Source organism: Lissotriton vulgaris, chromosome 3_1 (assembly GCF_964263255.1).
Source record: "Lissotriton vulgaris chromosome 3_1, aLisVul1.2, whole genome shotgun sequence".
NCBI lineage: Eukaryota > Metazoa > Chordata > Amphibia > Caudata > Salamandridae > Lissotriton > Lissotriton vulgaris.
This window is the reverse complement of record NC_141689.1, coordinates 153724215-153749772: the sequence shown is the minus strand read 5'-3', so window position 1 is coordinate 153749772 and position 25558 is coordinate 153724215. Positions and strand designations below refer to the sequence as shown.

Genomic DNA, 25558 nt, shown 5'->3' with positions numbered 1-25558 from the left:
TGGCCTTCCCATATTAGCAGTACTCATGGCTGCGATCAACAATTCAATCCTAGAACAACCAACCAAACAATTAAAAAAAATTATGGCTGCGCTTTGGTCTACACTCACTAGTGGTGTCTACCAGTTATTGTTCGTGGATCGTAAATGCAAGTCCTGATCCCACCGCTGCCACTAATATTAGAAATGGGGGTCTCCAGTTGGCAGTGGCTTGCACCAATGTCCAAATAGGGACCGTTCTTCCTAAGTCAGGGCAAGTGGGTTACCCCCTTTGACAACCCCTGCTCAACCCTGTGGTAACGTAGCACGAGTAGTTAAGCCTATCTCAGAGGCAGTGTGTAAAGCATTTATGACCATGCACAATAAGGCAGTAACGACACCACAAAAGGACACAACCCAGGTGGGTATAGAAAAATAATATCTTTATCTAAGGTTTAACTCAAGACTTTCAAAGCGTTTTAACAAGCTACAATGCACGTAAACTAGTAGGGACTCAAAAAGACAATAACCTATTCACCAGAATGTGACACTGACTGAGTTCAAGGCTGGGGCCTACGCAACCCGGTGCGCACCAGATACCTGCTGTTGAACTAGGACACAGCACGCAGCTTCTCAAAGAAGCGGAAACGGTGATAGGCTGACTTCGAGCGGCCACAAGTCTTTGGCTGCAGGGGCCCCAGTGTGCACCCACAATGATTAAGGCACTCAGGAACATGCAGGCTCTCGGCGGCAGCTGCACATGGCTGCGACGACCCGGGCTGGTGGTGGCGATGACTCTTGTCTTGCAGCTCTGTGGTGGGCTCTCAGCGGCAGCAGCTCTCTCTTAGCTGTTGCGGCCCATGTGACGATAGCGACAATCCTTGACACTGGTGAACAAGATGCAGGCACTCAGCAGCCACAGCTCTCTCTTAGCTGTGGCGACCCACAGGACGGATCACGATGGTGCAAACTTGGCAAAAGTGTGGGCACTCAACCGCAGCAGCTCCCTCTTCGCTGCGGCGGCCCACAGGACGAATCACAATGATGCAAAATTGGCAAAGGTGTGGGCACTCAGCGGCTACAGCACTCTCTTAGCTGAAGCGGCCCACAAAGATTCAGCGAAGGTTCAGAAGGCTCTAATTCAGGCGGGCTCTCAGCGGCGGCTTCTCTCTCTTAGCTGCAGCGGCCCACACAGATTCAGCAAAGGTTTCGATGGTTCAAATTCGGGCGGGCTCTCAGCAGCGGCAGCTCTCTTAGCTGCAGTGGCCCACATAGATTCAGCAAAGGTTTTGATGGTTCAAATTCGGGTGGGCTCTCAGCGGCAGAAGCTGCAGCGGCCCCCACAGATTCAGCAAGGCTTTTCAGTCTGTGTTCCTCACAGTAGACCTAGAGGCTCCGGATCACGGAGGCCTCACCTGCAAGCAGAATTCCTCGCACAGGAATTCCGATGGATGACGGGGTGAAGTCTAATGTCCCTGAGACTTCATCAGGAGGTGCTCTCAATTCAGGCCCTCTGGTAGTTTCTTCAGCAAGCTTGGGGAAAGTTTTCAAAGTCCTTTCCTTTGTTCACTCGGACAGAATTTCCTCTTGACACACTTGAACAAACTTCCAGCACAGCATTTCATACCTAAAAAGTCTTTGTTCTCTAAATTCACAAATCACTCAATCCAGTCAGAACCAGTTTGGTGGTGTCTGGGAGCACTTGGTTTACGAGGCGACTGTGAGAAGTTGGCCTGATATGTAGTGCTCACTATTCTAGTGATCACTGTGTATCATTCCAAACGACCCTTATTGATGATTGGTTGTAGTCAACCTTATAGACCAGCTATCCTAGTAGCATGGACAAGAGCAGTCTTTAGGCTAAACTCTAGAGGGCGTGTTAAGCCAGCTGTTATACCATCACATATACCCCTTGAACACCAAGTGAAAGGACACCACACAAGTTGTTATGAAAATAAAAGGATATTTATTTATAACACAACAGCCCTGGACTCTTTATGAGGACAGGGAGCTAAGCACAATACAAAACTCTTAAAGAAATACTGAAAGTCGCACAATTTACACAAATGCCCGAGGGGCACGAAAAACCATATACTATGGAAGTGGAATGCGAAATTACTAGCAGGTAAGTACTACTCTCAGAGACTTTAGAATCGCTAGGCCTACAATGCTGAACCCTTAGATTAGAAGCAGGAGGCCTAGGAGCGTCGTGTGCAGAGTGGAAACTCTCACGCGTAATGCGGGACAAAGTCTATGGATACTAGCAAAATGCAAAGTTAGTCTTCTCAGGCAAACCCGACTAGGTAGGTCAAAAACGAAAGTGGATCTAGACACTTAGAGAGTTGTTCTACGCTGGAGCACCGTGGTACTCGGTTTACCTAGCCCAGGTGCTGCGGCTGCATACGGTTCAAGTGTCGTTGGGAATCCTCGTTGACGAACCAGGAGCCTGAAGTGGAAGTTGCTGGCAGGCGACCAGTGAAGATGCCGGGCTGATCCGGGGACGGATCAGTGAAGAAGAGTACCTGTAAGCAGAGGGGACCAAGTTCTGAATCACTAACCAGTGATTAGGTGGGCACCAGGATGGCACCGGACGAGGTCACTCAGCCAGGTGAAGAGGTGACACTGGATTCTGCTGCTGCACGGACCAGGGGCGCTGATGTCGACCAGGCTGGAGGTCTGCGAGTTGTCCCACGTCGGATATCTGCTGCTGGCGATGCTGGATCCGGTGAAGGGGGCAACAAGCCTTGGCTACGGCAAGCCCACGTGACGACACAAAATGGCGTCTTGGGTGGACCAGGAGGGTCCGAGGAAGGTCCCCTTCAGGAGGAGACTAGGGCCAGTCTAGAGGAGCTAGACCAGCGGTGAAACAAACGTAGGACGTCGTCTGGAGGGTCACTAGTCAACGGGCAAGTGACCGGACAACGTAGCAGCAACCCAGGAGCAAAAGGGCCCCACGCAGATCTTTTGGATGCTGGGGGGCTGGACTTCGGTGCTCGTGCTGCTTGGGGTTGGGGCTTCTCTTACCCCAGTGCACCCACTCGAGGGTCCCTCTGTGGTAGTGCTGGTTCAGTGTCGTGCTGGTTCTGATGATCGCCGCGTCCTCTGGTCTCGTCGCACCCACGGTTCTCAGCTGTGCTGTAGAGGCAGGTTGAGGTCAGAGAGGGCAGGGAGTAGGGTCTCGTCGAGCTAGGCAGTCTGGTTCCGGAGCAAGGACGTTTCAGCAAACCGCAAGATACTTAGTTGGTGCCTGCTGCTGCAGGGTGACTACTCCTTAGTCACAAGGGAGAAATCTTGAGAAGAAGTCTTGAGTTCCTTTCGTAGAAAGTAGTTTCAGGATTCAAAGATGATCTACTTTGGAAGGGTCCCCGCTCCTACCTTTATTCTAAAGAAAGGGGCTGGTACGCGACTAGGTCCTGCCCATGGGTGGGACCAGGAAGGGGGGTGGTTACACCCCTCTCCCTTGTCCGGACTTTCCCCAGCTCAGGGGCTGGTGTGCCCCTGGAACTGGTTCAAGCCGGCAGATGCATAGTGAGCACCGGGGTGCCACTTGCAGTCACCTTCCTATTCAGCCCTGCCTACCTAGGATACACAAAACCCTGTCTGGGATGGTGCTAGCACCGCCCCTGACAGGAAACCCTTTGTCCAAGCTCTCCTCGCTGGAAGGACTCCCAGCAGCAGGAGGTCAGACTTGTGTCTGTGGTGGCAGTATCCATTTTGTGATGCTGAGGCTCGAGTTAACTTTAACCGGGGTTCACAGTTACATACATGTCGTGTCCCTCTAGAAGGGTGGAATCCTAACCCCGTCACCAGAATTGGCGAGGGGTTAGTATTCCAATTCGTATGACACCTTACTCGACATGTTTTGATAAAGCGATACCAAAGTTGGCAAATAACCGCGAGGATTATAATGCACTTAAGAGTATATGGTACGCGTTATCATGGAACAGCTATTAGGACTTGGTTCCGCAAGCTGCAAACGGGCTCAGCTCATGCCAGAGCACCATCTCACATAATTCCAAGCACTCTGCCTTCAGGATTGATAAGGCCTGCCATAGGAGTGACTGATAGGAATACATGTGTCCATTGTAGGGTTAGATATAGGTATACTATATCTAAAGCAAAGGGTGATTACACCACCTTGCCCCAGCTGTCGTGCAGCCAGTTGTGTCAGATTTGGATGGCCAGCCAGGGGTGGCATAATACATGCTGCAGCCCCTGGTAGGCACTGGGTACACCTATGCCCTGGGTACCTAAGGTACACTGTACAGGGACTGATAAGGTGACTCAGTATCCAATTAGATATGTACCTAAGGTCATGGAATCCATTTTACAGAGAGAGCAGTAGGCCTGGGGCCCTGAATAGCAGGGTCTCAGGTCAGCTAAGTCGGAAAACCAGCAAAACACCAGGCAAAAAGTTGGGGGTAACCATAGTCAGGTATCCACCCTCCTACAGCGACATCCTGCCCTCACAGAATGAGGGGGTCTATCAGACGCCCCGTGGAAGGTGAAGCCATCATTCACCTTGCCGGGCACGGCCTTGCTCAGATCAAAGAGTCACCCCTCCCCATGCTCTTAATACTGATCTCTCTCTCCAGCCAGGTCTGACCCAGCTGGCCCTGCTGCTCCAAAACCAGACGACCAATACACATACTAGCAAAGCCTGCAGGAAAGCTTAGGCAAGAAACGACCGCGTTTTCAGATGAGGCATTCTCGAACATGGGATATATAAATGGTCCTTACTTTCTGTTTTAATAATCAATAATAGATAAATAAGGAATAAAAGTTCAAAAAATGTGCTTATAACTGCTAGCTACTCTGATTCAAGCATGGGAATCTATGAAAGTTCCAATACTGGAGTAAGAAAACAAGTTACTTACCTCTAACTTTGGTCTCCAATATTGTAAACTTTCAGAGGTTCCCATGCGACCCACCCTCCTCCCCTGGGAAAGCTCAGCATCTTCAGTTATATTGTTAAACAACCGCTATGAAAATCCGAGTGTCTGAGGTTCTCTCAGAAAGGTTCTAGAGGGTGAGGCTAATCTGATTGGTTGTTCATTTTATTTGGTCTCTTTTATAAAAAGAGGTGGATATGTTACAAAACTAGAAGGGGCCTAGGCCTTGTTTCATTTTTAGGTCTCGCTGGTACTGCATCCGAAGGATGCGTCCAGCTGGAGATTTATAGCTGCCCGTCTCGGGGGAATGAGGGACAAAAGGGTGCCACGCGCTTCTCTTGTGCTGGATTTGACTGCGTGCACGCGCACCCACATTCACGCATGCGCACATACACAGCCACACACATACACAGCCACACGCATACACAGGCACACACACACCCCCGTCCCCGCCGCACCTACACACACACTAGCGCACCTACACGCACGCACACATACAAAGACCCTCCTCCCCCCGCCGCCATCGCACACATACACACACACACACACACAAGCGCACCCTCCTCCCCCCTAGAACTAAGCCCCACTTACCACCATTCGGGACTTCTGTAGCCGGGGCTCTCCCTCGGGCATGGGAGCCCCGCTCTCAGGCACTCCGTGGGCGTGTGCACGGGACTTCCGAAGACGGAAGTCCCACCCAAAGGAACTGGCTCCAACGCACATGCGCAGTGACCAGACGATAGCAAAATCATTTTCACTGTCACCATCATGTCCCATCGTCAGGATACCGCCCACAGATTGGGTTCGAAGGACAACTAGAACTTGCTGTCTGCCTGGCAGTCTTGGAACAACAGAGTCTCCTATTGTCAGACTGGATGCCTTCACTCGTCATTGTTCATTAGTTTATTCATTTCCTTTTGGTAATTTTCTCGTACTCCAGATCTGGCTTTCAGCAGGAGTGGTGTGATATTGAGTCTCTTTCCACCCAAAGCACTGTTGACTTGGAGTTTTTCGGGTGGGACTGTGAGGTGTCTGGCGATTATTCTTTTTAGAACGGTGTATCGTTCATTCTGCATGCTAAGAATTGGCTTTGCGATGCAGACCACCTTGACTAAGGTTTGCATAGACCATTTCCCTGCAGCCACCTCAGTGTGATTATGTGGTGTTTTGATGCATTGCGACGGAAGTCGTCTGCTAATACCCGACTCTGGAATAGAAGTCCATCGGTGAGGAATTTGTGGAGTGGCCACACATGACTATTGTTTTATTTTTATTTTGGGGATCGTTTCCTCTCCTGCAGTTTTGTTTATTACCTCCAGTTATGGGTATATTGAGTAATCCTCAATTAGTACCAACACATGTTTGCTGTCAGGCAAACTCCTAAAGTCAGCACTTGTTTTGATCCAGGGGCCTTCAGGTATTGCCTCAGTGATGACGAACGTTGGAGATTCTGATTGGCTGGTGGCCTGGCACATCCTGTTCCACTTTGTCATATGAATGAGGAAACCTGTTTTTGATTTGTATGAGGCTCTTAGTCTTAATTGTACCCTGATGACCATTGTTGGCAAGGTGTACCACTCGCATTTTCATCTCGTTGTGGTTCACCAGTCAAATTCCATGGAGGAGGCATTCATCCGGTGATTCTGCAAGCTCATAAATGTTCATGAAGGAGGGACCTCTGAATTTGTTGTACTTCCCCAGTCCTCTGGAATAAGTTGTTACTAAGGGAGGCCCACCGCCCACCTCTCACTGCATGGACGGCCACCTTTAAGCAGTCCTCGAATTCTGTGATCTGTTGAATTTCTTCTAAAGATATTGGCAGAGGCATCAAGCTTTCCACTTAGGTACTCCTCAGTGTCCGGAGCTCAGTCTTCTTCCTCAGGGCACACCCCTCACCCCCCTCACCCTCACAACCCTCTCACCCTCACACACCCTCACACACCCTCATCCTCACCCCCTCACCCCCTCACCCTCACACCCCCTCACCCTCACACCCCCTCACCCTCACACCCCCTCACCCTAACACCCCCTCACCCTCACACCCCCTCACCCTCACACCCCCTCACCCTAACACCCCCTCACCCTAACCCCCCCATCCCCCCTCACCCTAACACCCCCTCACCCTCACAACCCCTCCCCCTCACCCCCCTCACACCCCCTCACCCTCACACCCCCCTCACCCCCCTCACTCCCCCTCACCCTCTCACCCTCTCACCCCCACACCCTCTCACCCCCTCACCCTCACACCCCCTCACCCCCCTCACCTTTACACACCCTCACCCCCTCACCCCCTCACCCTCACCCCCCTCACACCCTCACCCCCCTCACACCCTCACCCCCCTCACACCCCCTCACACCCCCACCCCCTCACCCACACACCCCCTCACCCCCACCCTCACACCCCCTCACCCTCACACCCCCTAACCCTCACACCCACTCACCCTCTGTGCAACCATTCAACAACTGGTTCAAATATGTTCTGTCAATGTTTCAAGCTTTATTACTAATGTAACAAAAATATGTTAAATTATCCCTTCTGTTCTTGGATTTTCGTCACAATAAAATACTCTGAACATAATCTTCACAAAAGTTATTAACAAAAGTTTAAGCTATTGCCATTATAAATGACAATAACTTATTTAAGTATTAATTTTTTGAAAAAATTAACAGCCATTGTTATTTGTAATATCAATACATCTAAGTCACGTAAATACAAAACATATTGCATTAGAAATGCTATAGGTGTCGCATTTGCGAAAGTTATAACTATTAGCATTGTAAATGACATAGCTATTAATTTAGCTATTTTCAAAAACAAAACATAAATAAAAAAATTGTCATTTACAATACCAATAGCTCAAACTTTACTAATGCGAGACCTATTGCATTGTAAATGCTTGTTTGTAAAGGTTTCTATTGCTATTTTATGTATACCGGGGACTCCCATCTTGACGACGGGGAATGATTCAAGCATGGGAATCTATGAAAGTTTCCAATACTGGAGAACCAAAGTTACAGGTAAGTAACTTGTTTTCTTCTTCCACGTCTCCACCTTCGCAGAACATTGCCATGATCCCTGCAGTGAGAATCCCTTTTCTGGTTTACTGCTGCACCCTGTATACATCGACCTCCTCATCAAATCCGTTTTCAATCCTCGACGAAATGAGAATCATGATTCTTGTCTCTGTTTGGCTCAGTCGTTATTATTGTATCATGGTGGCTCCCATGAAAAGGATAAACTTCTTATACCTTTGTGTCATCCACAACGCATACTTTGTTCGTGCACCATTTAATTAGCAAAACTGGTCAACCATTACTATCGATGAGTGATATTAAGACGCGCAATCCACAATATACTGCCTATTTTACAATTCTTCTGCTCTAAGAAATTTGGAGGAAGAACCCTTTGTTTGCAAGAATCAGCTTTGTGGAATTTCCTCCCCGTGCAGCTTCGACTGAAAACCGACATTCTCAGATAAAGAAGGTTGCTAAAGACCCATGAGTGCAGGCACCCATGTTGCTACTTGCTGCCCCAGGCCTGTGTCTGCCATCTGCCTGGGCATTCACGAAATTCAGGCTTTGTTAACTCCGAAAGTCTTTCCTTCTTGTTATCAGCACATGTGGTCATTTGTTATTTGTAACTATGCGTTGAGGTAATTATTCACCAATGAAAGCATATTTAAAGACACTGGGGCCGATTTAGATGTTGCCGGAGAGGGAAGTCAGTCGCAAGGGTACCACCCCCCCCCCCCCCCCCCCACCCCCCCCCCGCCAAACCTATGGTCCTCCCGTCCGATTCAAATGGGTTGGACCATAGTTTAACAACGGCAGAGACTACTCTGTCTGCGCCCTGCTCAAACTTCTCAGGCACCCGATGGAGTAAGGGCTGTCGGGTAATTTAAATGGGCTGGCATATAGCTGGTTTTAAATGCCCGTTAGCGACAGGAAAAACCTGCTCAATGCCCCCTGCTGGACTTGGGACGAAACTCCAGAGGGCGAGAGATTTTTTTCATTATTTTCAAAACAAAAATTCCGCATTGGTATTTTCTATTTGAGAATAAAAAACGGTGGAAAGTTTGCCATACGACTCTGTCACCTCGAGGAAGCCGTATAGCAAAATGACAATGAATTGACAGGAACCGCCATGGCATGACTGCTGTTCATGCCAATGCCAGAAATGTCCTCTGCACTGGCGGGCATTTCTAAATTTGGCAGATGGCATCTACGTCAGAGCAACGGCGTAATTAACTCAGTCACCCTGGCAGTGGACGGGCTGACCACCACCGCCAAAATATATACATAAGACCCCTATCCTTAGCAAATAATCTGATGGTATTTGTTTTTTATGAATTTTTGCAAGGTCCATTGATTCCTGTTCAAGTAATAGTCTTAGCAAATAATTTGTTTCATTAATGTATATTCGGTATCTCATGGAATAAAGAAAACATGCGGTATGATCTTAGACATATGGTAGTGGATATGAACGTGACAGCATAGTCTATTTAAAGAATCTGGTGTCTGACCAGATGTTCTCGAAATTACTGATTTTACAGTGAAGAATAAAACGCCCGGATCTAATCAAAAAACTTACATTTAAGTAACTAACATCTATGTGATAAAGAATGTATGGAAACGTGTAAACAAATATATCGTTATGGTAGAGCACCAGAAGGAATACTTTTATCTATCAAGTCCCAGAAATGAAAGGCATATCTCACAGGCCTCATTGGCTTAGTTTATTTTTACTTGCATGGTTTCCCATTAATGTGATCGCCACTAGTGTCAATCCATGGCCATGTAGCCTGTAGTGAAGATGTTTGACCTGTGTCCCGTTTGCTTGAACTTCACTCGGGAGATGGTGCCTGCGTGCACGAGTGGACCTAGTATTAATGTGTGACCAGTGTTTTGTTTGCTTGAGCCTCACACAGGAGGGGGATTCTGCCTGAGAGCACGAGTAGACCTAGTATTGATTTGTGACCAGTGCCCGTAGCATGAGTGGACCTAGTATTGATGTGTGACCAGTGCCCGTAGCATGAGTGGACCTAGTATTGATGCTTGACCAGTGCCCTGTAGCACGAGTGGACCTAGTATTGATGTGTGACCAGTGCCCGTAGCATGAGTGGACCTAGTATTGAAGTGTGACCAGTGCCCTGTAGCACGAGTGGACCTAGTATTGAAGTGTGACCAGGGCCCTGTAGCACGAGAGTACCTAGTATTGATGCTTGACCAGTGCCCTGTAGCACGAGTGCACCTAGTATTGAAGTGTGATCAGTGCCCTGTAGCACGAGTGGACCTAGTATTGAAGTGTGACCAGGGCCCTGTAGCACGAGAGTACCTAGTATTGATGCTTGACCAGTGCCCTGTAGCACGAGTGGACCTAGTATTGATGTGTGACCAGGGCCAGGTATCATGAGTGGACCTAGTATTGATGCTTGACCAGTGCCCTGTAGCACGAGTGGACCTAGTATTGATGTGTGACCAGTGCCCGTAGCATGAGTGGACCTAGTATTGAAGTGTGACCAGTGCCCTGTAGCACGAGTGGACCTAGTATTGAAGTGTGACCAGGGCCCTGTAGCACGAGAGTACCTAGTATTGATGCTTGACCAGTGCCCTGTAGCACGAGTGCACCTAGTATTGAAGTGTGATCAGTGCCCTGTAGCACGAGTGGACCTAGTATTGAAGTGTGACCAGGGCCCTGTAGCACGAGAGTACCTAGTATTGATGCTTGACCAGTGCCCTGTAGCACGAGTGGACCTAGTATTGATGTGTGACCAGTAACCTGTATCATGAGTGGACCTAGTATTGAAGTGTGACCAGTGCCCTGTAGCACGAGTGGACCTAGTATTGATGTGTGACCAGGGCCCTGTAGCAGGAGAGTACCTAGTATTGATGTGTGACCAGTGTTCTGTAGCACGAGTAGACCTAGTATTGATGTGTGACCAGTGCCCTGTAGCACGAGTGGACCTTGTATTGATGTGTGACCAGGGCCCTGTAGTACGAGTGGCCCTAGTATTGATGTGTGACCAGGGCCCTGTAGCACGAGTGGACCTAGTATTGATGTGTGACCAGGGCCATGTATCATGAGTGGACCTAGTATTGATGTGTGATCAATGTTCTGTAGTACGAGTGGACCTAGTATTGATGTGTGACCAGTGCCCGTAGCATGAGTGGACCTAGTATTGATGTGTGCCCAGGGCCCTGTAGCACGAGTGGACCTAGTATTGGAGTGTGACCAGTGCCCTTTAGCATGAGTGGACCTAGTATTGATGTGTGACCAGTGCCCTGTAGCATGCCTGGACCTAGTATTGATGTGTGACCAGGGCCCTGTAGCACGAGTGGACCTAGTATTGGAGTGTGACCAGTGCCCTGTAGCATGAGTGGACCTAGTATTGATGTATGGCCAGTGCCCTGTAGCATGCCTGGACCTAGTATTGATGTGTGACCAGGGCCCTGTAGTACGAGTGGACCTAGTATAGATGTGTGACCAGGGCCCTGTAGCACGAGAGTATCTAGTATTGATGCGTGACCAGTGCCCTGTAGCATAAGTGGACCTAGTATTGATGTGTGCCTAGGGCCTTGTAGCACGAGTGGACCTAGTATTGATGTGTGACCAGTGCCCTGTAGCATGAGTGGACCTAGTATTGATGTGTGATCAGTGCCCTGTAGCACAAGTGGACCTAGGATTGATGTAGCATGAGTGGACCTAGTGTTGATGTGTGACCAGGGCCCTGTAGTACGAGTGGACCTAGTATAGATGTGTGACCAGGGCCCTGTAGCACGAGTATCTAGTATTGATGCGTGACCAGTGCCCTGTAGCATAAGTGGACCTAGTATTGATGTGTGCCTAGGGCCTTGTAGCACGAGTGGACCTAGTACTGATGTGTGACCAGTGCCCTGTAGCATGAGTGGACCTAGTATTGATGTGTGATCAGTGCCCCGTAGCATGCATGGACCTAGTATTGGAGTGTGACCAGTGCCCTGTAGCACAAGTGGACCTAGGATTGATGTAGCATGAGTGGACCTAGTATTGATGTGTGACCAGGATCCTGTAGCACGAGTGGACCTAGTATTGATGTGTGACCAGTGCCCTGTAGCATGAGTGGACCTAGTATTGATGAGTGACCAGTGCCCTGTAGCACAAGTGGACCTAGTATTGATTTGTGACCAGTGCCCTGTAGCACGAGTGGACCTAGTATTGATGTGTGAGCAGTGCCCTGTAGCACGAGTGGGCCTACTATTGATGCATGGCCAGTGTCTTGTAGCACGAGTAGACCTAGTATTGATGCGTGACCAGTGCCCTGTAACATAAATTGACCTAGTATTGATGTGTGACCAGTGCCCTGTAGCACGAGTGGACCTTGTATTGATGTGTTACCAGTGTCCTCTATACTTGGGCCTCACTCTGCCTGAGATTTCGAGTGGAGCTAGTATTGAACAAGAAGCTCTGTTGTAGTATGATGTCTCAACAGTAATGTATCAGCCCTTGGCTGTGATGACTGCCACAGTAACTGGTTCTTCTTCTTTTTGCCAGCCCTGCATCCTGATGAACAACATCCAGCAGCTGAGGGTGCAGCTGGAGAAGATGTTTGAAGCCATGGGGGGGAAGGAGGTAAGCATGCATTGAAGACACTGTAGCAGCTAGTCCTTATCTGTACTGCCAGTAGACATAGGAGCCTAATAAGATGATCTGAAAGAAACACGTTAGTGTTAAATTCCTTACCTTAGAATATCCCCTGGCGTGAGACTGGATCCAGAAAGTTTTCATCAGCAGTACCCCGGCGCGTCGGTAGGCATCGTCTTGTGGCTCCGCGTCCGTCGTCAGCGTCATATTTGCCGGAATGACGTTGCTGGAGTACTTAGACGCCGCCCTCGCGCGCTGACGTCAGGCTGGGCCTTGACGTCGAAGGCTAGGCGGGAGCATTCCCGTAAGCTCCTCGAGATCTGACAGTCGGCTCTGTGCCGCTTTAGGTCCCGGTCGAGGAGGAAGTCGAGGGACCGGTCACGGAGCTGCAGTCATTTTCGATCGTCTGGATCCAAGTGGCCATGAGGAGTCTCTTCCTGCCGTCGAGACCCAATGGCGCGCCTTTGGGCCCCGCGGGTCCGACTGGGGATCCTAGCCCTGTTTTGCCGGCGGCTTCGGCCTTGGTGCCGCCGGTGACTTAAGTCCCGGCGCCGCAGGACCCCGTGGGATCCAGGCCTGGATCCCGGTCGACACCAGTTGACCTTACGACTCCTCCGCTGGCGCCTACCCCCTCGGAGCCACCTCCGGTGCCGTCCTCGGAAGACGCCGTCCCCAGCACCTGCCCGGGCTCGGCGTCGGAGCGGCGCCGCTCAGCGCCGACTCCGACACCGACTGGTGAGCTTTTCACCTATACCCGACTCCCTCATTTTTGCCTGTTTATCAGGACCGGATGAAGGGGAGGACTTTGAGGGGTCTGAGGACCCTCTGGCACAGCAGTGTCAGTTAAGTCAGGACTGGGCAGATGAGCTAGGGGAGGCCAGTGATCTAGACACTTTGCCGGACACTGGTTTTATCTCTCCTCCTTCCGTGGCTATGGAGGAGGGAGCAAATTATACTGTGGTGCTGTACAAGGTGGCCCCGGCCCTGGGCCTTGAGCTCCCTGCTGCGGCCGTGAGCACCAGCCTCCTCACCGAGGTGCTTCAACCGCCAGTAAGCTCTTTGGAGCCTCTGCTGCAGTTTAATGAGGCCCTCACTGATGTTCTGATGGGCACTTGGTCCAAGTCCACCACAGTTCCTGCTGTGGATCGGAACGTGGCCTGGCGCCACCGCCCAGGTCCGGGCGACCGCTGCTTTCTGTCCACCCATCCCACCCCTGAGAGCCTGGTTATCCAGGCCTCCACGTCCCAAACCGCATTCCCTACCGCACCCCCGGACAGGGAATCCAGAAGGCTAGAACAGTTTGTCAAGAAACTGTTTTCCTCTGTCAGTCTAGGGTTGTGGTGCATTAATACTGCATGCCTTTTGGGCTGTTACACCCACTCTCTGTGGGATACAGTGGCGGACGTGCTGCTCCAGTGTCCGGAGGAGGCCAATCCGGCTCGCCTCAGCTCTTGCTGAGGGGCCGGATGCAGCACGGTACTCCATTCGATGTGGACTAGACACCACGGACTCCAGAGAGAGCGATTGAAACGATGGTGGCGATTCGTCGTCATGCCTGGCTGAGGTACACCAACTTTTCGGGGCATGTCCAGAGCACTCTCATGGACTTGCCTTTTGATGGCCGTCGCCTCTTTGGCGACAAGGCAGATAGCGCTCTGGAGCGCTTTAAGGACTCCAGGGCTACGGCCAAGTCCTTAGGCCTGTCGGCCCAGCACCAGCAAACTTCTGCTTTTCGCTCCTTTCGTGGCCACGGAAGGGGCACCCCCGCACGTTCGACCAGCCACAGGCCGCAGAAACAACCTCAATGTGGTCGCAGACGTGCATTCCACCGTGGCGGAGCAGGGGGCCAGACAGACGGTCAGTCCACATCCGTTCCCGCTTCATCTGCCTCAAACCCTTCCTAGTCCGAGCTTTCAGGCCCATTCCACGCCAGTGGAAGGCAGAGTTCGCCATCACCTGTTCCACTGGCGCACCATCACTTCGGACAGGTGGGTGCTGCAAATCGTCCGAAGGGGCCACTCCCTCCCCTTAGAGACGACCCCTCCAGCCATGCCACCGCAGTACCACCGCATGTCGGGGGATCACTTGCAACTTCTGCAGGAGGAAGTTACGGCCCTCTTGCCCAAGGGGGCCATCAAGCGCGTTCCTGGACCTAAAGTAGGTCGTGGTTGTTACTCCCACTACTTTCTGGTACCCAAGAAGGGCAAAGGGGGCCTGCGCCCTATCTTGGACCTACGGAACGTCAACGACTTCCTCCGGAAGGAGAAGTTCAAAATGCTGACATTGGCTCAGGTCTTAGTTGGCCTGGACCCAGGAGACTGGATGGTAGCGTTTGACTTGCAGTACGCTTATTTCCACATCCCCGTCCTGCCGGCCCACCGGCGCTACCTGCAGTTCACGGTAGGCCATGAGCACTTTCAGTTTACCATGCTCCCCTTCGGCCTTACCAGCGCCCCACGGGTGTTCACGAAAGTGTTGGCGGTGGTCACAGCTCACCTGCGCAGGTTAGGGGTTTCAGTCTTTCCCTACCTCGAAGACTGGTTGTTAAAGGCGGGCTCGCTCCAGACAGTCGTCAGCCACCTCCAGACAACGGCGGACCTCCTGCACCTGCTGGGGTTTTCCATCAATGTGCCAAAGTCACCCTTGTGCCCCTCTTGGAAGCTCCTCTTCATCGGAGCGGTCCTCGACTCGGCGCAGTTACGGGTTTATCCTCCCGAACAGCGGGTCCGGGATATTCAGGCTCTGATTCCAATCTTTCAGCCTTTATCCCGGGTCTCGGTCAGGTTGACGCTGCGGCTTCTGGGGCTGATGGCCTCCTGCATCCTTCTGGTGCATCACGCCCGGTGGCGGATGCAGGCTCTGCAGTGGGACCTGAAGTTTCAGTGGGCCCAGCATCAGGGCAACCTGTCCGACCATGTCCTGATCTCGGAGGGCACTGCGAGACAGCTGCAGTGGTGGCTCACGGACCGCAATTGGGTCAGCGGCAGATCCCTCTCCCTTCCCCAACCGGAGCACGAAGTTGAGACTGACGCGTCCCTCCAGGGCTGGGGAGGCCACATGGGAGAGGTGGAGATCAGAGGCCTCTGGTCTCCGGCAGAGTCCCGGCTCCATATCAACCTTCTGGAGCTGTGGGCAATTCGTCTAGCACTGTAGGCATTCCTCCCCTCTTTCCGGGGGAGTGTAGTGCAGGTGTTCACGGACAGCACCACCGCCATGTGGTACGCCGGGAAACCCATTGAGGGTAGCTGTGCGCAATATAAGTTAAAATAAATAAATAAATAAATAAATATTCGCCACCGAAGAGAACGCTCAATGTCATCAGTTCTGCGCGTTGGAATTTCCAAGGCGGCACTCGCTCTGGGACGCTTTTTGCCACGAGTGGAGTTGCGGTCTGTTGTACGCCATTCCGCCTATACCACTTCTGCCCAGAGTGCTGAAAAAAATCAAGCACAACCGGGCCCAAGTCATCCTTGTGGCTCAGGACTGGGCGCAAAGGTACTGGTATCTTGAGCTACTCAGTATGTCAGTCGATCCCCCGATTCGTCTGCCTCTTCAGGAGGACCTTCTGTCACAGCAGTAGGGGACGGTCCTCCACCCGAACCTGTCCAGTCTCCACCTCCATGCTTGGAGATTGAGCGGCGAGAGTTGAGGCCATTTGACTTACCTCCTGAAGTCTGTACTGTGATTCTGGCAGCCAGGCGTCCCTCCACAAAGTCGGTATACGCCTGCAGGTTGAACAGATTTGTGGCATGGTGCACAGCAAAGGCTGTGGATCCTCTCAATGCCCCTTTTTCTGATGTTCTCCTCTTCCTTTTTTCTCTTGCCCAGCAGGGCTCTGCTCTGGGCACTATCAAGGGCTAGCTTTCGGCCCTTTCAATCTTCTTAAGGCTACCTGATCAGCCATCTTTGTTCAATTCCCCCATTGTAAATAGGTTCTTGAAGGGCATCACTCATATGTTCCCCCCTGTTCCTTTCGTGATGCCTCAGTGTGACTTGAACCTTGTACTAACTTATTTGATGTGCGCTCCCTTCGAGCCACTTCACAACTGTCCTATCGTCTTCTTACCCTTAAGACTGCTTTCCTGGTTGCCATCACCTCTGCCAGGAGAGTGAGTGAGCTCCAGGCTCTTTCTTACAAACCTCCTTTCCTCTCTGTCCATCTGGACAAGGTTATTTTGCGGACAAGACCCTCTTTCCTACCCAAGGTAGTCACAGCCTTCCATATTGGGCAGTCCATCACCTTGCCCACCTTCTTTCCGCCTCCGCATCCCTCTAAAGAGGAAGAGCGGCTCCACCGTCTGGACCCAAAACGTGCACTTTCCTTCTATCTGGATCGCACACGCCAGTTCCGGGTGGATGACCAACTCTTTTTTTGGTTATGTGTGAGCTAAGAAGGGACGGGGCGGTGCAGAAATGGACCATCTCTCGGTGGGTCGTTTTGTGTGCTAAAAAGGAACCTCCTGTTGGGCTGAGGGCCCATTCCACTCGGGCCACGGCGGCTACTATTGCCCTGGGTCGGGGAGTCCCCTTGCAGTACATCTGTCAGACAGCTACGTGGGCCTCGCTGCACACGTTCGCAAGACACTACTGCTTGGACAGCCAAATCCGGAGGGATGGCTTCTTTGGCTTTCTGGTGGGATTATTGGTTTGCAGACCCACCACCAGGGTTGGTATTGCTGGGGTATCTATTCTAAGGTAAGGAATCTAATACTAACCTGTTTCTTTCAGATGAACAAGTTACTTACCTTCGGTAACGATATATCTGTAAGAAACAGTAGTTAGAATTAGATTCCTTACCGACCCACCCTTTCCCCCGGTTCTGCGAACAGATATCTAGGGTTAAGGTCATCCCCTTTCAGGGCCCTAGTTTTATGGCACCAGTGTTGGTTCTATCATGGCTCTGCGTATCTGGCTCGGAAAAGCTGTGTATGAGAACTGATGTCAGCGCACGAGGGCGGCGTTTAAGTATTCCGGCGACGTCATTCCGGCGCTAACGACGCCGATGACGGACGCGAAGCCGTGGACGATGCCTACCGACGCGCAGGGATATTCTAAGGTAAGGAATCTAATACTAAATACTATTTCTTACAGATATATCGTTACCGAAGGTAAGTAACTTGTTCTTTAGGCTTTTCGGAACACTGCATAGTGTCTTTCAGGTTCCTCTGGAGAAGAGTTGCAAATTATTTGCCTAGTTTGGTTGAATACCTTCAAGAGTGGTAGGTAGGGTAGCAATGGACGACAAAGAGTATAAATGTATTTTCTGGGACATGAAGACTCGAATGTACAACAAGAACTGGTTTGACGTGATCGAAGGGGTTTGTGTCTGTAATCTCATGGGAAGAGATTTGATACGAATTGAGGACCATAAGTCTAGGGTAGTAAAAATGAGGTTAAATGCATGGTCTTGTATCTAAGGTGGAAGACGTGTGTGGAAATGCCTGTGTTGTCAGGTTGATCAGTGGACAGCAGTGAGTGTATTGTGTACGTCTGAGGAAGAAGTTGTGAGGATGAGCACACATTGAACAGTAGATGAAAGTATGAAATGGTTGTACCGGCAAACGTTCAGGATCTCGTTTCACAAGGATGGTTTTTACCACACATACTAGAGGAACAGTCCCGCCCAATACAAGAAATACATTTTGTACTGAATGTGTTATCCCTTTGGTTGTTGATTTTGACTAGTATATTTGTGAACGTTGTCAATTGTTTTGCTAAGTTTAGTCATCCAGTGTGGTTTTTTAAATTAGTTCTTATAGTTTTTTGTGTATTTTAAAGTTTCATTTATCTTTCTCATTCCTATTTTCCTCCTCAATGAAAGAGGTGAGGTAATAGAAAGCAATGCAAAGCATGCACGTTTTTGGGGAGAAAAGCTGATCGATTACTAGAGGTCCCCTCGTATGCAGCACATACGCGCTGCTTAGGCGAGACCTAAACACTCTTCTTTCTTTTCAAAACTGCATTAGGGATGGGAGATAGTGTCGTAGATACTGTTCTTGGTTCTGAAATGAAGCCCATGGATGCCTTCCTATCCGGTTTACTTAGTTGTCCCATTGGTCTGGGTGGTATTGTTTCCTTGTGCATTACCCCTTTCTATGGCTGGGACCAGATCAAGGACTGAAGCCAACCCTTTGTTGACTCCTCTTCTGGAGGAAGACATAGGCAACAATGCCTAGGAGTACAAATAGCACAGCCAGCTAACTGAATACATTTGTGCCAGACAAATCAAGGACATAAACATGGTGCAAAAGGAGCCTCCAGCCCTCCTGACTGATCAAACTCAGGAACTTCAAGAGAGTGGCAGTAAGAGCAAACCAGCATTTGCAATGCAATAGGTCTCGCATTTTAGAAACTTTGACCTATTGGTATTATAAATGACAATTCCTTTTATTATTGCAAGTTTTTTAAACACATATATAAAAGGCATTGTCATTTACAATGCCAATAGCCCAAAATCTCGCAATTGCAAGACCTACTCCATTGCAAATGCTTGTTATTCGGTCAAAGCCTACCAGACAGGGCAGCTTTCTGTTTGCAAACAAATATTGATGACATGCTGAAAGCTTAGCTAGGGATACAGTCGGCCCATTGCATACCATTGGTCTTGTTTTTTGCTTGCTGTCTATTCCCTGCCTCTATTTGTTGTTTTACTCCCTCCAGTATGTCTTTGTCCTCCCGTGGAGCATAGCTTGCTACCTACTGCCCTGATTGTTTCCTTCTATTCCTCCATAAGAGTTTACTCTTTTGGAACTCTTACTCCTTAGGTCTCGCCTGCCAATGTTCTTGCCATATTGCTGGCGAGAATTATAGTAAGTGGAAAAGAAAAGTCTACCAAAACGGCTGCAGATTCCATGCAGTTCATGTGAGACAGGCGTGTGCACACCAGCAACACAACACACCACCATTTGTCTGTGCCTCGCATCAGACTTCAAAGGCTGCCGCTCCCCTGTACCCCGCGTGCACATCGCGCACCCCGCGTGCACATCGCGCACCACCATTTGTCTGTGCCTAGACATCAGACTTCAAAGGCTACAGCTCCCCCGCCCTCTCCCCCGCCACAGCAATGCCGAGAGCTTGTTTAACAATAGCGTTCGCGAAAGCGATCGCTTTCAATGCTGCTTGTTTTATATATTATGGTTGTTGTTCTGCCCCAATTTGACAGAATGTTGTGTACAAAATCCTGAATGTTCTTTTTCCGTATGATTCTATCGCTAATCTGTTCGCTGTTACCCATTCACTCATGTAACAGAGATGTTGCCTCTCCTTTACATTTCCCCATATATTTCTGCACAGCGCTATGGAAGACCATGTACAACAAAATAATGTTTTAAATATTTACCTGCCACCTACAGGGGTTCTGAGGGCAGCGTGACCTGTCGCACCGTAGCTTTTGCCATTAGTTTCATTGCCATTCCATCTATTTTCTTTGCGTTCCCACTTTCTGGCTGGCTTACGCAGTGACCCTTGCAGCCGCGCACCCCCTTTGAAATGTTTGTGCTGCGCCTTGGGTATCACAGGAAAGAGTCGAGCAGAGAAATTGCTGACAGCAGTCACTGCCATCCCAACTTCCCACGCTTTTGAAATGTGCTCTTGTCGAACAGCTCTGTGCTGATCAAAGCATCGCTTTGATATTCTTATCACAATCACCGCCTGAACCAGCCTCCTGCCTTGGCAGAAAGCAGCCTTAATTGACACTCAGATGCAAAGGAGCCGGGTTGCTGTTATCTGCGTGCAGCTCCTGAGAAAAATGTTAACTGTGACAAAATAGGCCACTTCTGGCAAACCGTGTTCCAAACTAATCTGTTGAATCAATATCTTTGTCACTGAATGGATGTTATGACATCCCTGCTCTTTAAGCTCCGCGGCGCTGCATTCCTTGTTGTTCTCGCCATATTGTGTTCATCATTAGTTTAGCTGCTTTGTTGAATTGCGTCGTGCATCACTGTGCTTTCTCATTCGAGCATTTTACATTTCTTTCCCTTAAAGTCCATAAACTCTCAATGCGTTAAGTGGCTTTTACCAGGAGAGACATCTTTTACCTCTGGGTGTTTTGATCACTTTACCTATACTATCAAGGTTAATGCACAGAATGTATGAGAAGCACATCAGATAAAGGGTGACAGACTAAAGGGTTTGTGGTTACCTCTGGTTTTAGTTAGCGTTTACTGAATGGAATACTAACAGGGCTCATATGAGGTCTACATTGATAGAACAGGATAGCTATGGATCCCATAGGCCTTATCATTGAGGTGCCCATTAGTGCAGTACAACGTACTGTTTCTATGCAATTGCACATTTTACTTGGACTTTTTCAGGTAGGGCTATCCACCCTACACTACGGATCATAATGCCCGCCTTTATAACCGCTCCCCCCCGCCTCTCCCAAAAATGACGCCACTTGGTCTAGCTTCATAACTCTGGATGAGATTGGCACTCTAAATCTTTCGACCTCCCTGAAATTTTCTAACCACTCATTGATCCTCTCCCCTCCCTGCTCCTAAACGAGTACATTCACCTACTCCTACTATGGACTAAGATAATCAATGTCTCTTTCTCACCCAAGGCTTCCTTCCAGACTGTCTCAAAATTGGTCAGGTTATCCCTATCCTAAAAAAAAGCCAATTCCGACCAGTTGGACCCCAACAACTACCACCCCATCTCCAACCTTCCTACTCAGGCCATACTCCTAGAAAAATGTGTGCACCTACAATTTCACAATCACATTAAACAATTCACCTCCTGGACCTTTGCCAATTTGTCTTTCCTTCGGGTCCCAGCACCGAAACTACCATGGTCCACATTGTCAACGATACCCTACGCTCACTTTGCCAGAATGAATCTTGCGTCTTGATCCTACTGGATCCGTCAGCAGCCTTTGATACCATCAACCATACTACCCGGCTCAAACTTCTAGAACATAGGATGGGCCTCTCCGGCATGTTGCTAAAATGGTTCTCCTCTTTGCTACACAATAGGTCTCAGCGCTTCCTAATTAATCACACTCTATCCAAGCTGGCTCCACTATCGCTGGAATCTCTCATTTCCCCAGCATTGTTCATCCTCTACATGGAGCACCTAACCAATATCCTCAAAGGCTCCCACATGTCCTTCTGTATGCATGCTGACGACACCCATCTTCACATGAGAACAACCTTCCCAGAGGGCATCCATACCTTCAATTACACCCTAGCAATAACACAACAATGCCTGACTCGCAATCACCTCAAACTCAATGCCCTTAAAACTGAATTCTTACTGATTGCTCCGCCAACTACCATCTCCAACATCAAAGAATGGCTCCCCTTCTATATGACCTGAACTGCACCCCACACATTGTCGACTATGCTAAATTCCTAGGTATTACTTTAGACAAAGACCTCTCCATGCAACAACACATCAGCGTCATTACTAGAGGAGCTAACCATCAGCTGTACATCCATAGGAAACTAAAACCTTGACTCCCCGCAGCTGACCTTACAACTGCGACTCATGCACCTGTGCTTTCGAGACTAGACCATGGTAGGGCCTTGCTTGCTCCCCTTATGGCTATACTTAATGCAGCAGCCAAGCTCATCATGGGTCCTAAAACCCCTGATCTTCGAGCTCTGAATTGGCTACTATTTGAGACCAGAATGCATTTCAAAATTGTTTGCATGACCCATAAAGCTCTGCACTATAATGCCACTTCTTACCTATTCCAGAAACTGATCCATTTGGGTGGAAACAGATCCTCCAGAAGTATGAACACTTTACTTCTCAAGCCACAAAAATTCAAGAAAACGAAAACCTATTACCAATCCTTCTCTGGTAGTGCCCCTAATATCTGGAACTCCTTCCCTATTGAGATAAGATGTAACCCATCCACATCCCTCTTCACGACAGAAGTAAAAACATTTCTTTCCATCAAATTCCTCTTTCACTGAGGACCTGGCTTCGCTCCTATCCCTGTGTAGACATGTCCGCTGCCCCCCCCCCCCCATTGACACCGTAACTTGCCGGAGTCTTGGACCTATGGTACTCCACACCCCTCACGTAAATCTATGCATCACTACCTCTGGGAAAACTGTGCATCAACTCTCCCCACCCTTGCATCTCCCTCGACAACTACCTCAGTACTCTTATACACACTATCTTTCGTCCTTCTTTATTTATTGTCAGTATGCATTTTTATTTACACTTCATGTAACTCTGATTCTGTCTACATAGCCCACCGAAGGTCGTTTACTCTTTTTTTACCGTTATTAGATACTTTTATTTACTGCCAGCGCTCTAATACCCTCTAGGGTCTTGTTTGCGCTCTATAAAACTCTCAAAATAAATAAATAAAATATGTACCTCCTGTTGCTGCTGCTGTTCTTATTCTGTGAAGTGCTATGTTGTCTTGAATGTGAGTGCTAAGCTGTCATGGTCGTTCACCACCACAGGGAGAACTATGCACCTACTCTCCCCACCCTGGCTACTCTCTCCCCTCGCCCCCCTTAACTGCCTCTGTTCTTTAAGTCTATCTATACTTTGTATTTTTATTTACGCTTTATGTAGCCAGGGTATTTGTTGCTCTTTGTATTTGTATTGTGAATTTGTATAGCACAAAAACTGTCACCCTTCGGGTATTCTGGCGCTACGGCTTTCCAGGTTATCACTAGGCAGAACAGATATCCTTTATGCTGATTTGAGGAGCTCATATTACTCCATCCTAGGGAGAGCCATGTCTTCAAGCTCTTTTTAAATGGGAGCAGTAATTTAATCTGTCTGATATGCAGGGTAAGGGTATTCCAGATTCCTGAAGCTGCTATCCCAAATGCTCTACCGACCGTCCTGGACTTCTTAAATCTAGAGGTAGTTATTAAACTTGCACTGGAAGAGCGAAGATTTCTCCCTATCTATCTATCTATCTATCTATCTATCTATCTATCTATCTATCTATCTATCTATCTATCTATCTATCTATCTATCTATCTATCTATCAATTGCCCTCTAGCTATCTTTCTATTGCCCTCACTCTATCTATCTATCTATCTCCCTCACTCTATCTATCTGTCTATCGCCCTCACTCTATCTATCGCAATCACTCTATCTATCGATCGCCCTCACTCTGTCTATCTATCGCCCTCACTCTGTCTATCTATCGCCCTCACTCTATCTGTCTGTCTATCGCACTCCCTCTATCTATCGCCATCACTCTATCTATCGAGTGCCCTCTGTCTATCTATCTATCGCCCTCACTCTGTCTATCTATCTATCGCCTTCCCTCTATCTGTCTATCGCCCTTACTCTATCGATCTATCGCACCACCACAGCATCACTCAGGGGCACCACAACATCACTATGCGCTACCACAGCATCACTGAACGCCACAGCATCACTCGTCGTCACCACACATCACTCAGCCACAACAGCATCAATCTGTGCAACCATTCAACAACAACTGGTTCAAATTTGTTCTCTCAATGTTTCAAGCTTTATTACAAATGTCACAAAAAGATGTTAATATTTCACTTCTGTTCTTGGATTTTCGTCACAATAAAATACACAGAAAATAATCTTCACAAAAGTTATTTACAAAAGTTTAAGCTATTGACATTATAATTTACAACAACTTTTATTTAAGTATTAATTATTTAAAAAAATTAAAAGCCATTGTTATTTGTAATATCAATACATCTAAGTCACGTAAATACAAAACATGTTGCATTACAAATGTTCTAGGTGTCACATTTGCAAAAGTTGAAAGTATTGGCATTGTAAATGACAAAGCGATTTTCGCTACTTTCAAAACCAACACATATATAAAAGAATTGTCATTTACAAGACCCAATAGCTCAAACTTTCCTAATGCGAGATCTATTGCATTGCAAATGCTTGTTTTCATCAATCACTCCATGAGAGTACTTGTGTGTCCAGCTGTCTCCCTTGCATATTTTTTCAGAGCCCCCCAGGCACTGCGCTCCCACTGCGTGGTTCTGTGTACCTTGCCGCTTTGTTCGTTTCGCCTGTGTGCTTCTGTCACCCACATCCGCAGACCAGCCTTATTAACTAAATAAAATCTCAAAACTCCTGTTCATTGTCAAATAAGCCACAAGAAGTCCATGAGCTTGATGTTCACAGATGAGATTGTTGGATCTTTTCAAAAGGGACCTGCAGGTGTCGGTGTGTGGCCCTTGTTGATGCAGTGCTCTTTACTCAAGAATGCATGCCCATGCAGAACGAAGTGTGACCATCTGTTTCAGCACTATCTGGGCTGGGCCTGTTTTAAGTGCTCGTAATTCTGTCAGGTAAGATAAGTGAGACACATGAAGTTCCTGACAAGCATCACACATTGTGTTCGGGTGCACAAGCCTGGATTAAAAACCTAGCTTTTGTTCTATAGGCAAAAACGACATTACTTTTTTTTAAAAACAGACTTTATTGATGACTTCATTACCTTATACCGTGCAATAGAATTGTACAGAGGCAGCCTTTTTCCTTTTATAGTAGTTACATTGCATTTGTTGTATGCAGATTCTGCGTACGTCATTCTGTGTAAGTTAGAACACCAAGGATCATGGTCTCAAGTAATACAGTTGGCAGGAGAAACAGAAAAGGCTCAATATAGGATTCGTCACACACAAAGCCATGTACATTTCCAGTGAACAGCAAGAACCTGTGTAATCACAACTCCCCCCTCCCTATGTTATGTTATGTATAAAAACGTATAAAGCGCACTTTCACCATGCGGTTTCTTGGCACTGGTAAGCATCAGGAGAACAAAACGGTTAGAGAAACAAAGGGTGAAGACAGCCAGAAGGAAAGGCTAATCATAGGCCTTGTGCAACAAGTGGGTTTTCAAAGAAGATCTAAACTGAGTAGAGGAAGATGTGAGCCTGAACTCAGGAGAAAGTGCATTCCAAAATGAAGGTGCAAGGAAGGAAAATCGTAGCCCCCCATGTTTCTTGCGTTTGAAGGAAGGGATAGACCTGAGGGCAGACCTGAGGTTGCGGGAGGGGACATAGCTGCACAAGAGAGAAGAAATAAAGGCAGGGCCGAGGCCAGCCAGGGCCTTGAAGACGATGCAGCCCAGTTTGAAATAACA

At 48.7% G+C, this 25558-nt stretch overlaps 1 protein-coding gene across 4 annotated transcripts in view; it reads left to right on the top strand.

Annotated features, from left to right (window-relative positions):
• Nucleotides 1–25558, top strand: part of UNC13B (unc-13 homolog B) — a 3024149-nt gene that overhangs the window by 2564485 nt on the left and 434106 nt on the right. For all 4 annotated transcript variants that reach the window (XM_086960243.1, XM_086960242.1, XM_086960241.1 and 1 more), the window contains one exon: nt 12400–12477. In XM_086960243.1, coding sequence (XP_086816369.1) covers nt 12400–12477 — 78 coding nt within the window. The remainder of the gene's footprint in view (nt 1–12399; nt 12478–25558) is intronic.